General features: G+C 31.7%; 1 protein-coding gene and 1 long non-coding RNA gene across 3 annotated transcripts; one reads left to right on the plus strand and one right to left on the minus strand.

The window, feature by feature from the left end:
• The first annotated feature begins 1,135 nt into the window (after window positions 1-1,135).
• LOC123219828 lies at window positions 1,136-2,391 on the plus strand. The gene is made up of 2 exons (XR_006502914.1): window positions 1,136-1,347; window positions 1,483-2,391. It is a non-coding gene; the product is annotated as an uncharacterized LOC123219828 (long non-coding RNA).
• Window positions 2,392-3,466: 1,075 nt separating this feature from the next.
• Window positions 3,467-6,392, minus strand: LOC123218150 (APO protein 1, chloroplastic). Of its 2 annotated transcripts, none has more exons than XM_044639398.1 (5): window positions 6,119-6,392; window positions 5,533-5,631; window positions 5,161-5,231; window positions 4,538-4,905; window positions 3,467-4,438 (listed from the first exon to the last, which is right to left on the minus strand). In XM_044639398.1, the coding sequence occupies exons 2-5, from the start codon at window positions 5,582-5,584 to the stop codon at window positions 3,604-3,606; spliced, it is 1,326 nt and encodes a 441-aa protein (XP_044495333.1). In that variant the 5' UTR covers window positions 5,585-5,631; window positions 6,119-6,392; the 3' UTR covers window positions 3,467-3,603. The 2 variants fall into 2 exon arrangements, with proteins under 2 accessions (XP_044495333.1, XP_044495334.1); XM_044639399.1 differs by lacking the exon at window positions 6,119-6,392 and adding an exon at window positions 5,793-6,055.
• Between the last annotated feature and the right edge of the window lie 6,892 nt (window positions 6,393-13,284).

The raw sequence follows: 13,284 nt of genomic DNA on the forward strand, positions 1-13,284 counted from the left end.
ACCTTGTTACTTCATATTAAGAATAAATTTTACTAAACAATCTTCTTTTCCTCCTATATCATCATATTGAGTATACAAATTAATTTTTGTGTAATTATTAATATTTACAGATAAAAAATAGATTAATTTTTTATGTAAAAATTGATATTTATGAAAAATAACAAATGATGAACATAACTACACAAAGTGCATGTGAGTGCGAAAGGGTGTGTACAGGTGCAAAAAGGTACGTATAGGTGTGAAAGGGTGTGCACGGATACAAAAGGGTGCGAGTAGGCATATAAACATATATTATATTATATATATATATATATATATATATATATATATATATTAATAATATATAGTATATTATATATTCTTCGTACCCTTTATATATACTTGCACCCGCACACACCCTTCACACCCACTAGCACTCTATGTAATTATGTTTACCATTTCGTTACAATTTGTAAATATCAACCTTTACATAAGAAATTAATCTGTTTTCAATCTGCACATATCAATAATTACACAAAAATTAATCTATATATTCAATATGATGATACAAAAGAAAAAGAAGATAGTCCAGTAAAAACTATTCCGAATATAAAGTAACAAGGTAAAAAATATTATTGAAATAAAAAATAAATTTGTTTAAAAAGGTAAAATCGCTCAAAGTTTGCTAAAAAAGGTTTAAACATAAAATTTTGTGTCTATTTTAATTAATTTTCTAACAAAAAAATCCATACTTGATAAATATATATTCTATATTTGGCAGCACATTTAATAGTTAATTATTAATTTTTTTTAGTTAAAGATGGCAGTTTTAATCTATTTAAACATATTTAATTTTTGAGTTTCTATATATGACAATAAATAATAATTATTGGAGTAAATTAAGTAGATTTAATTTTTTATTTTATAATGGCAATAAATTCAATAATTTATAATTATTTTTGTTAAAGATGGGAATACATTTAGTGCATTTAATTATTGGTTACCAAATACTCTAAAAAGCCAGATTACATTCTTAATGAAATAGATTTGGCAAATTTATGCCAAATGGACCAATAAAGCTATGTCTAGAGATGTTCAAGATGCTATAAATACTAGTACTTATTTTCACAATTGCATCTCAATCACATACTCCATTAAAATTGTTTCTTTTTAGCTCATTTGATGGAGTTTTAATCTTTATAGTCTCCAAGTTGCAGTTCATCCTCCTCTGCAATGAGTTTTGTCATCATCGATCGGATTAGTAACTTACCAGATACAAACATCCCTAGCAATTTCATCTCTGTATGAGCATCTCTTTCTGAGTTTAACTATGCTCCATCAATGTACCTGATCCTGGTGGATTATTAGGTATTGGAGGCCAATTGATGAACAAGGCGAATTGCATATTAATTCATTTTACTGAGATTTCATCAAAGATTTTGTTAATTATACAACCATAAGAGATTCCACCAGCTTAATTATTGACTTATTAATTTGTTTCAGGATGGTTAGAAAGATGAAAGGGATGAGATGACGTTGGTGGGTGGTTGAGTTTGGATCATATGATCTCGACGGTCATCAGCTGGAGTTGAAGGTCCGAATTAAAACTGGAGCAATTCTTCCTTCTCTTCCTATATCTTCTATTGATCGCAGGATATGCTGACATTATTGACAGGCTATTATCCTGAACTAAGAAAAACTTGCTGAATTAACTTATGACAGAAACCTGCAGGCTGTTGATTGAGGTTACTTGAAGTCTCTATCATGTGTTGAAATTGTATTCCAGGGTCTTTATCTTGTCTCTGGAAAAGTTCCGATAATCGGAAAATGTATAATAAAGTGGAGATTATTTTTTCTCTTTCATCATCCTGAACTAAACAGAAGAACTCTTTGAATTAACTTATGACAGAAACCTGCAGGCTGTTGATTGAGGTTACTTGAAGTCTGAGAATGCTGCACCTTTTTTCCAGGTCTGCTGAGCCAGAGATGGTTTATCTCTGCCGCCTTCCTCTCTATGGGTTGGGTGCTGTGTTGTGCGCCTCCTGTCCTCTTGATGTTCTGTGTGTGTTGGGCTGGAGATCCTGATGTATAGGGTGCATTTTGGGTCCTTGTAAAGTGATAGAAAATTCTTTTGTATAGTTGCTATCTTGTTCCCTATCTTGCTTTCGTGGAGATAGTTTAATAAAATGAACTTAGGTTGTCTTTTTTGGTCTTGGTAATGTAATCTTACTTACCAAAAGGAAAAAACTTATGACAGAAACCTGCAGGCTGTTGAGTGAGGTTGTTGGAAGTCTCTATCATGTGTTAAAATGTATTCCAGGGTCTTATCTTGTCTCTGGAAAACGTATATGTAGATTACCGATCGATGATCGGAAAATGTATAATAAAGTGAAGATTATTTTTTCTCTTTCATTTCCTGAACTAAACAGAAGAACTTGTTGAATTCACTTATGACAGAAATCTGGAGGCTGTTGAGTGAGGTTACCTAAGTCTGTATCATGTGTTGAAATTGTATTCCAGGGTCTTATCTTGTCTCTGGAAAACGTATATGTAGATTACCGATCGATGATCAGAAAATATATAATAAAGTTGAGATTATTTTTTCTCTTTCATCATCTTCTTTCTGATTTTCCTTTTCCATTTGAACTCATATTTTCACACAAGGTTCTTCTCTGAAACACGATTTTGCAAGGGTAAATTTGCATAAAATCACTATAACAAATATTCAATTTAGAGACAAAATATTGATAAATGATTTCAATTTTGTTCATGAATGATACTTTTATGAAATTTTAATTTAGTTCACCAAAAAATATCACTTAATTTTAGGAAATAAATATTTAAGTATGATTTATATAATTGGCAAGTTGAACACGTTGATATAATTAATAGAAAAAAAATTTAGGAATCAAAAACTTATGTTTGACTAATATATAAAGGAGTAATATTATGCATACCCACTTTAAATATATAAAAAAATACATATTTATGTATATTTAAAGTAGATTTACATAATTTTATTGTATATAAAGAAGGCAGGGAGAGTATATACTTTAACGACACCGTTTGGGGACAAGACGGTGAGGAAGTCACCGTCAGGAGTGAAAGAGGTTAACGAGAGACTTGAGTTTCTGCTTAGGCACTGTCGTCGTCAGAGCGTTCATGCTGTGTTTTAAGAAGACAGGGCTTCTGGGTTTAATAGCGAGGCAAATGTCATTTAAGATTACTAAGGCCCCTACTTGTACACCATAACATTAATAGCTCTCTCTTTGATAATACAAAATCGTTTCTCTTTGTACAAAGATTTATCCGAAGAGAAAAGTCCTTCACTTGAATAACTATCTAATTTAAGCCGAGCTCTTATAAATGATGCAGAACAGCAATAACTGAACATGCTAATAATCTCCCCACATAAAGTAACTTTGTCAAATGTTTTTCAGATTTTTTTGTTAACAGTTGATTCCCATGACCCCGAAAATCTTATAAATATTGCACAATTTATCTGAATTCATATTATTTTCAGTCTTTAACTAATTCAAGTGTGTTTACATACAGCGGTTTGGCACTAGCCATTTTGTACGATTAGTACCCAAAAATAGAGCACAATCATTCAGAATGAATCCATCATGTAACATAATCTTGTTCATCAGTTTCAGGGACTACAATGTCAAGCCTCATCATTGGCTTGTATGTTTCAGGAACTTGTGCACCTGCCTGCATGCAAACTTCAACCACGGCTGGTGCCTTACCATAAAACCTCTTGAGTGAACTCCTCAATGGAGGTCCTGTTGGGTCTCGAACATGCCATACATAATTTGGTGGAAAAACTTCATTCACAACTGCGGGCTGCCAGCCATGCTTCCCATCCCTCCACTGGTGTTTATATGCTCCGCATAGCTTAGCATTGTGACCCCAAGGACCGACATGAACCTCTGAGCAGTAACCGCACGCTTTCACAGAGTATTTACTCATTAACTTTGTCACGCCTGACTTGACAACCTCATATGCGTCCATTGTCTCCTGTGCAATCCTGGGTACATCCTCCAAGGAAGGAGGTGGAAACCGCCCATAAGCCCCAGCTGTATCAAGATCAACTAGTGGTGATTTATCTCTAGAACACTGTGGCTTTGGCTCCTCAAGAATCCCACCACGATCAACTACTTTCTTTCCGAGCATTCGAATAGGTTGGGTTCTTCGGCGAGAAGGGTATTCTGGTATGTCCACACCAGCTTGGATGCATAGCTCCACTACGGCAGGAATCCTTTCATAGTTAAACCTAGTCTCATGTTTAATGCGATGACCAAAAGGGTCAAACATGTGATATGACTCAATTGGAATAAGTACATCATCAACAGAACCCTTGACCCATGTGTGAAAACTTCGACGCGTTCGGCTGGTTGCACCATGGCAGTTCTGAATGTGGTGACCACTATGGGCAACATGAATTTCTGAGCACTCACTGTCAGAAGAACAAAGACATAAAATTTCTATGATACTGGTCAAAACTGTTAACTGAAAATGAGTTAAGAGTCTCTGAGTATATATATATCCAACTCACCTGCAACCATATACAGGAATAACATGCAACAGCTGTGCAAGGCCTTTGATCAAACTTTTCCATGCATCTAATACTTCATAAGCAACAGGGATCAATTGGGGAACAAGTATTCCATTCTCTGGAGGCTTCAGGGGCTTCTCTATACCCCTTTCTGCCAGTTTTCTGTCCTTCCTTGCAGCCTGTATCATCTTCTCAATTGGAATGGCAAAAGGCTTCTTCTTTCTCTTAGGTAGTACAGGTGGAAGATCCACATTTTGGGGATATTCTTTTTGTTTCTTATCAGTTTGATAATGCCCAGATCTCTGATTAGCACACAGGATTGTCCTATAACTCGTTGACTGAATTTTCTGAAGCTGCCCTAGCCCAAACTGCATGTAGAATGAAATTAATTTGTGAACAATTATCCATAAATAATGTCATCAAGGACAAAACATAAACTTACAGATTTACAGTAAGTGCATAAAATTTTCTTTTGCGAATATTTATATATTTGACAATCATTGTTTTCCAAACATAAAAGAGATAGGCAAATCATTTTATACATCTCATATTCACAGATTTACTTCTAACATAATATATGATTAAAACTGAAAACCCAATAGAACATAATCAAGACATAGTACCTGCAACCATAGAGCGTACGGGCTAATAGCTGATAGTTGAGGCCTCAACACCATGGCACTCTGCTGAACACCTGTGAAGTGAAGCAATGTCAATGTCAAAACAAATCACTGTAAAAAAATATGTATATGTAATAATTACAAGCACTTTTTTGCTCTTGGTAATGTTGCTTACATCATTTAAAACTCAAATAAAATTTTGAAAGTACCACCTGATAATTGTTTTATTTTCATAAGGGTTCTAAAATTCACTCATACTGAGTATAATGTGTGATATCTTATCTTTGCGCCAAATGAAAATAACTTTCAGTTGTCCTTGTCCCATTAACATTTTAAGCCTCAACAACAAGATAAAAAAGATAGAAACTAGCTCACCCCTCTGAGATGTATTCCATACAGAAGTCAGAGCTGGTGGTGTCCGGAGCATTTGTTTCGAAGAGTATCTGAATTGCCTCTCACTTCCTTAAATAAAAACTAAATGGTGCAAATGTAATGTCAGAATCAAAAAATTGAAGAGGTGCTCTGTAATTAATGATGTGGGTTTTCATAAGGCAGGAATGATGAAGGATAACACTTAATCTTGAACCCAACCATTAGAATTCAGTATTATAAATTGATTTCCACATCAAACTCACCCGACCAAGGCCACTTAAATAAGTACTCAAGTTTCCACTTTGAATTCATATTTTTCTTTTTTGAGTCATTTCCTCAAGCACATGGTGAGTACAATGCAAAATCATATATACCATCACACCTATTCCTCAGTTAATAGTACATATGTAATGAAAAATCTACCGCAGCCATGAAAGACCAAAAACATTAAGCTCATAAGTAGACTTAATCACAATTATGTTATCTGATTACTGTAATCAACAGCATACCCATCTCACGAAAAAGCCAAAAATTGATGAATGAAGTAATATATATATATATATATATATATATATATATATGAACGCACCGTAAAAGAACTCTATGCTGTTGTTTGAACAGTGCTCACTCTCTCTCTCTGTGGTTCACAGTAGTTAGTTGTCGAATGTCTTAACAGAACTCCATGGCTCTAGTAACCGGCAAACAACTAATCGATTTGCGGTAACAGAAATTTATAATTAAATTTTGTAAATAAAATATGAAAGCGACAAATCATCTGCATTGCCAGACGAGCAGTTATCTACACTTTTAACTGGACGGTGAAATTGTCTTGTAGATCAAAATATCTTCTCTATGTCTCTCCTGTTTTAAGGTTGGATTGGAGCTGAGTCTAATCTAATTTTTAAATATAAACTGACCCGAGATTGATTCAAATCTTAAATAATTAGTTTACGTTTGAGTTTAAACTTTTTAAATTGGTTAAAAATATCATCAAAGGTTTTTAAAAATATAAATAATATCATTAAAAGTATGATTAATATCTCTGGTGGGAAATTTAAATCAAGTTACAAGTTATTAAATTGAAACTCTAACATAATTTTTGCTTAAATTGAGTCAAACACTAATTCTAATCAAATTGATTTAGTTTGAATTCAATCTTACCTTGTGTCTTCCCTTATTCCTTTTTATCCATTTAAAAGTTTCTTTGAAAGGAAATGTATATTCAAATTTAGGATTAGGATTTTTTATTTTCATAAGCTTATAATGGATATATTACTAATTCTATTTAAAAATAAAAGAAAGGAATATTGCAAATATTATGGACATCCCAGTTAAGAACATGAAAATATTTTTCTAGGGTGTATATGATACAAACATATTTGTAAAAGATTTTGGATTGAAATCTACTATGGTAGGAGTATAGTTATTATTTCGACTTAAGATACTTAACTTTCTCTAGAGGCATGTCGGGTAGGAATTATCTAATTGCTAGTTATTTGTTGAGATATTTAGAACTTATTCAAGGATGAGACTCGAATAGGATTCATGTGGGTTGTAGATTATTGCACAATAGTTATCTTTAGTTCTGTAAGTGCAAGAAAGATTTTGAGAATTTTTAACTATGAAATAAATGTTGACACATGGGGATCTTATAATATCTTTTGGATTGTCACATGCAAGTTGACTTCATTATGACACTATACTCTTCAAGTGGTGTATTCATCTTGTCATTTTATTTTTTTATGAAATACGTTGATTATGCATTGTTTACATCTCGAGATAATTGACATGTGTATGCAAATAAATCAAATGGTTATAGGATGAAATCTCATTCACTCTTTCATCTTTTGCTATAAAAATAGAGAGAATGACCTAAACTGCTCACATTGCATAAAACCTTCTTTCTTGATTGCTCGTTTGTTTTCATATATTCTCTTTAAAGTTTTCCTTCATATAACTGGGAGTTTAAATTTCCTTCTAAGTCTAATAAAAGAAGGAAGTTCAAGGCTTGAATCCTTTATGAAAGAAGAGGATATAGAAAGTGATCTTCATATTGACTTTCCATGTTGATTGGAAGGTGGCTCATATTTGCTCGTTGCTAATCCCAACATTATTTTGCACCTTCCTTTGTTGGACAGGGGTTTCATTCGCTATGATGATTTTCCTTATGTTGGTGTATCATTATCTCTCCATGAACCTTCAAAGTGTAGGAGTAGGTTTCTGTTTTTATTTTTGCCTCAGAATTCATTTTGGCTTCTCTTCATGAAGCAATACAAGAGTTGCACTTGCCTCATTGAAGTAGAAGTTTGACTGAAGCTGAAGACTTCATGGAAGGTGGGTTTCTCTTAAGAGTTTGACATATTTTAGACTCTGTATTTTTCTATAAAGGTATCCCAATGATAAGTGTTATTTATTTTTCAATAGAATTCTCTTACCACATAAGCATGTTTTGCAATGTTTCTAACACTGGAACGATAGTCAAATAAGATACCTTATTAGTTGGTAGTTCGATCAATTAACCAATCAGTTTCAATTTTTAAACTATTATAATTGAATGAATGATCATGAAGAGTTGAATTAACATTTTATAATATCATACAATTATTTCATTATTTAATATAAGTGTTATCTATCAAACATTTATAAATTTACCATTATAAAGAACCAGTATGATTTTAAATTTATTTATTTATCCTGATAATACAATACACAATATTGTAGTATAAATAATTCACATAAACTATATTTTATCACGAGTGCTTGACTCAAAATTATAATAGCACGAACTCTTTTGCATTTAGAATCAAGTATATACAAAAATTCTTATAAAATGAAGTTTTTATATTACTCACATTTGACTCTTAAGAGGTAAGAAGTGTGTATTCACTTTTGGAAAGAAGTTTAGTTCTAGTTCTTGGTTTTAAAATTTTTAAGTTTTAAATTTTAATATTAAATAAAATAGTACGTAAATTTTTAAATTAGATAGAACTAAGTTTCTTGGGTTTAAACAATTTTCTTTTGATTAACTGGCTTTCATTAGATTTGACCAACTTTTTGGTTAGTCAACAATTAAATAAAAACCAAAGTAGATTATAGACTAGTTTCTAGTTGAATCGGTTAAATTGGCCAATCTAATTTGATTTTGATAACACAAATGTTTTGGGTGATTATATTGTGTATTGAAGGCTTCCAGGTTTTGTTCTTTCATCAAATATAGAGAATGTTCAACATGAAGATAGGCTATGGATTCGTATGGAAAATTCTTGTTTATAGGGGAGAACTTTGGTGACTCAAACTGGGGTTGTGCAGATGATATCCCATTTGGGTTGGTCAAAAAGGGTTCCGGCTAGAAATGTGTACACACCACAGGCTTGAGCTTGGAAACTTTTCTACCTCATTGATTTCGATTGAGGAATCCCCAGGCCAAGTGTAACACCGCTCTTAAGACAAATACCTTCCGAGGAGAATGAGTGTCCAAAGACAAAGTGTTAGTTTATTTAATTTAAATCATTCAATTAAATTCAATCTTACAACAAAAAGAAAATAAAACTTCATTCATAAGAATCTTAAGGAGGGTATCAACATTTTAACTAGAAATATGCACAAAATATGTCTTATAAAATTCGTAATATCCAAAAGGTGCATAAAGGAAATTTAACAATAATACGTGAAAACGAAAACAATAACCAGTCCCACACATGCATTCCTCTTTGTTGACTAAAGCTCCTTCCGTTGCCCCACAAAACTCATATCCTAACCACAAAACATTTAAACAAGAACGAATGAGTGCTGAAAACAAATTAGGAGCGTAAATGCCATATTGCAAATTATTGAAGTTATACTGAATCTTTAATATGTATGGGGTGAATATGATAATTTTAAGGGTTTTTGGAAATTAAAAAAAATTTAGGGGTGTTTTTAAATTTTAATATGTCTATTGTTATTTAAAAAAAATGACAATTACACCCATAAAAAAATTGAACAAAATACAACAAATTAGGTGTAAAATGTCACATTTAGACTATTGAGGCCATAATAGATTTTCAAAATATATTGGATGAATATTACAATTTTAAGGGTTTTTATAAATTCAAAAAATTTCAAAGGTGTTTTTTAAATTTTTAAAATTTTAATATGTTATTCAGTAGTTTCAAAACTGATAGTTATAAAATATCAATCTCTTGTACTTATATATTATATCAGTTATGATTTCCTTTATTCTTTAAATACGATCAACCCTAATAAATATTGATTGTAATATTTTTTCAAATGTCTATTGTTAGCTTGTCTATAGTGAGACATTATTATATTCTGAAGACAGGTATAGTCTTTATCCATACGACATAGCTCGAAAAGATCACATTTTTTGAGTTTGGTAGTTTGTGCCCTCCATTTATAATGCTCATGCACACATTGTATGTTCCAACGAGACTTGCTTAAAATGCAACACTTTGTATTAATAACCATTTTCCCATGCGTGTCTTTGAAATGTATTTGTTAATGATTCATTACTATTAAAAATATCATTCACTTTGAAACTACCCTTGCCACTATAGCACCATTATCAGTGCCTCTTTTCGAAACATCCACAATAGGATCTAGACCCCAATGAAATGGATTGGCAACGCGAAAATTTACAAGAGTTGGCCTGTGGTGAATTGGAACAGCATGTTCTACAATGCCTTTGAATACCCCACTAAGATCACCCTCCATGTTATTGTCATTTTCTTGAGCACTATCAACACCTTCTGTTTAATCTGACTCAACATCATCAATCCATGGGTTCATCATCCATCTCATCACCTATTTTCGAATGCACCCCTATAAGTTAGTTATGCATCCTTTCGACCGTCAATCCATTCCTTAGCAATTGCATACAACTTTACACCAACTTCAAGACAATCATCGAAGTTTATATTACTCTTATTATTTTCTTAATTAATTTCTCATATGAAGTTCTTGTTTACCCCTTGGATTATTGTACATTTTAACCTAAACCCAAATGTTTTGAAAAATTGATTTTTCCACCTAAATGCACCTACCCACCTATATCATATATCACGCTCACATGCCTACCCGCCTACCATTTTTTAGGAAAAATCACAAGTCTGGTTTTTATTCGATCTAATTACTAAAACTTGTTTACTTTCAACCTAACATTTGTTTTATATTTGTCTAACAATCATATAATTAATTTAAGTTCAACAATACAAAAAAAAAAAAGCACATCATATAAAAAATACTATGATTTCATTGCAATTTTCTTGAAACTTTGAGCATTAACACAGAAGAATAAAAGTTTTGAAACTTTGATATAAACTGAGTAAACAAACTAAATTCGATTGTAAATGAAAAAAGGTGAGAGATGATACTAACTTAATGTTGCATAAACTCTACTAACTTAAATGTGTTTTCTTTGGTTGAGATTGTGAATGAGAAAAGGTGAGAGACGATGGGGTTGATAAGGTTAGTGATAAGGGTTGTGGAAACACATGTTTGGACTAAGAAACAATATCTTCTTCATATATCAACAACTAAGCACAGTACTATCTTCATGTATCAACAAAGTACCTTACAGTTCAAAAATTGTCATTCTCACCCATACATGCTAACAAGGGTTGAATGGGTATAAAATTTGGATTTTGAATAGAATGTATAATAGAAAAAAAGTTGTTTAAAAAAGTATAATAGCCTAAAAATTAGATTATTATAACTAATTTCCTGTATAACATAAACCACACGCTAGAGAAATAAAGGAATAACAATTTTATGTCAATAAGAATGTGATATTGAAAATATACACATCTTTGTTTTTTAATTAATAGACCAAGACTTTGTGCATGAAGAATTACTTTGAAATGTTGACTCGTGAGCTTTAAGTTTGTCTTTCTTGCCTTTTTTTCCCCTACTCTTTTTTTCTTCCCCTTCTTTTTTTTTCCTTTTCTCTTTTTTTCTTTTCTTTTCTTTCTTTTCTCTCTAATACCATGTGGAAACACATGTTTGAACTAAGAAACAATAGCAAAGAAAGTGAAAAAAAAAAAAAAAAAGAAAAACCCGAGCCTAGCAAGCAATGGAATATAGATGGATGAAGAGAGAGACAGAAGCTTCTAGGTTAATGTGAGAGGGAAGTTTTTGTTAAAATGAAAAAGTTAATTACAAACTAATATTTTCCCCTTGTATAGCTAGGCGGCATAATTTACAAAAGACCCTCAACTGTTATTCAGTCAGCAGATAAGGATAGTACTATCTTCAACTATCAACAAAGTACCTCACAGTTCGAAAACTGTCATTCTCACACACACATGCTAACAAGGGTTGAATGGGTATAAAATTTGGATTTTGAATAGAATGTATAATGGAAAAAAAGTTGTTTAAAAAAGTATAAACACCTAAAAGTTAGACTATTTTAATTAATTTTCCGTATAACATAAACTACATGTTAAAGAAATAAATAAATAACAATTATATGCCAATAAGAATATGATATTGAAAATATACACATCATTGTTTTCTAATTAATAGACCAAGACTTTATGCATGAAATATAAGTTTGAAATGTTGACTCGTGAGCTTTAAGTTTGTCTTTTTTTTTTCTCTTTCTTTTCCTTTTCTATCTTTTTCTTTTCTTTCTTTTCTCTGCCATGTGGAAACACATGTTTGGACAAAGAAACAAAAACAAAGAAAATAAAAAAAAAACAAAACCCTAGCCTAACAAGCAATGGAATACGGATGGATGAAGAGAGTGACAGAAGCCTTTAGGTTAATGGAAGAGAGAAGTTTTTATTAAAATGAAAAAGTTAATTACAAACAAATATTTGCCCCTTATATAGCTAGGCGGCACAATCACCAAAAAAAACTCCAACTGTTATTTAATTGCTAACTAAGGACGGTACCATCTTCAAAGATTAACAGAGTATCTTAACAGTTTGAAAACTGTCATTCTCACCCACAATGCTAACAAGAGTTGAATGGGTATAAAATTTGGATTTTGAGTAGAATGTATAATGGAAAAAAAAGTTGTTTAAAAAAGTATAAACATCTAAAAATTAGACTATTTTAATTAATTTTCTATATAACAGAAACTACATGCTAGAGAAATCAAAGAATAACAATTGTATGCCAATAAAAATGTGATATTAGAAATATACAAGTAGTTGTTTTCTAATTAATAAATCAAGGCTTTGTGCATGAAACATAAGTTTGAAATATTGACTCGTGAGCTTTAAGTTTGCCTTTGCCGAAGAAAATTGATATGCTGACCATAATAATTTCAACTAGACTAAGAATTATAAATAAATTATTGAAGTGATTTTAGCCCATTCCTCACTGCATAACCCTACCAACAAATTAAAAGCCACAATTTTCAAGATGTATATATGTAACGTTTGAAAACTTATGTACCCGGTCATGGCGCACTCATAGGTGAACAAGACGAAACAAAGAAGAAGAGAGAAGTAGAAGATGTGTTATGGCTGATGGAGGCGATAGTTAACCACTTGGAGAAAAAGATAATTGCATGTAACATACAGCCATTGCAGGAGCTCTTTCTTGTTGCTTTGCAACTTGGAAAAATAGTGATATAAATATAATTATAAACCATACATTAAAGATAAGAGATTACAAGAAGTCTACGGTTGACCAAGACTTAGGGTAGCGACTATCCAATTCTCTTTTCTATTTATAACCCAATATCTGTTCTTGTGATCTCATCAGAGAAAAAATATGGGCTGTCTAACACAGTCTTATCAACTTGTC

The sequence above is a fragment of the Mangifera indica genome, chromosome 6 (genome assembly GCF_011075055.1).
Source record: "Mangifera indica cultivar Alphonso chromosome 6, CATAS_Mindica_2.1, whole genome shotgun sequence".
Classification (NCBI taxonomy): domain Eukaryota; kingdom Viridiplantae; phylum Streptophyta; class Magnoliopsida; order Sapindales; family Anacardiaceae; genus Mangifera; species Mangifera indica.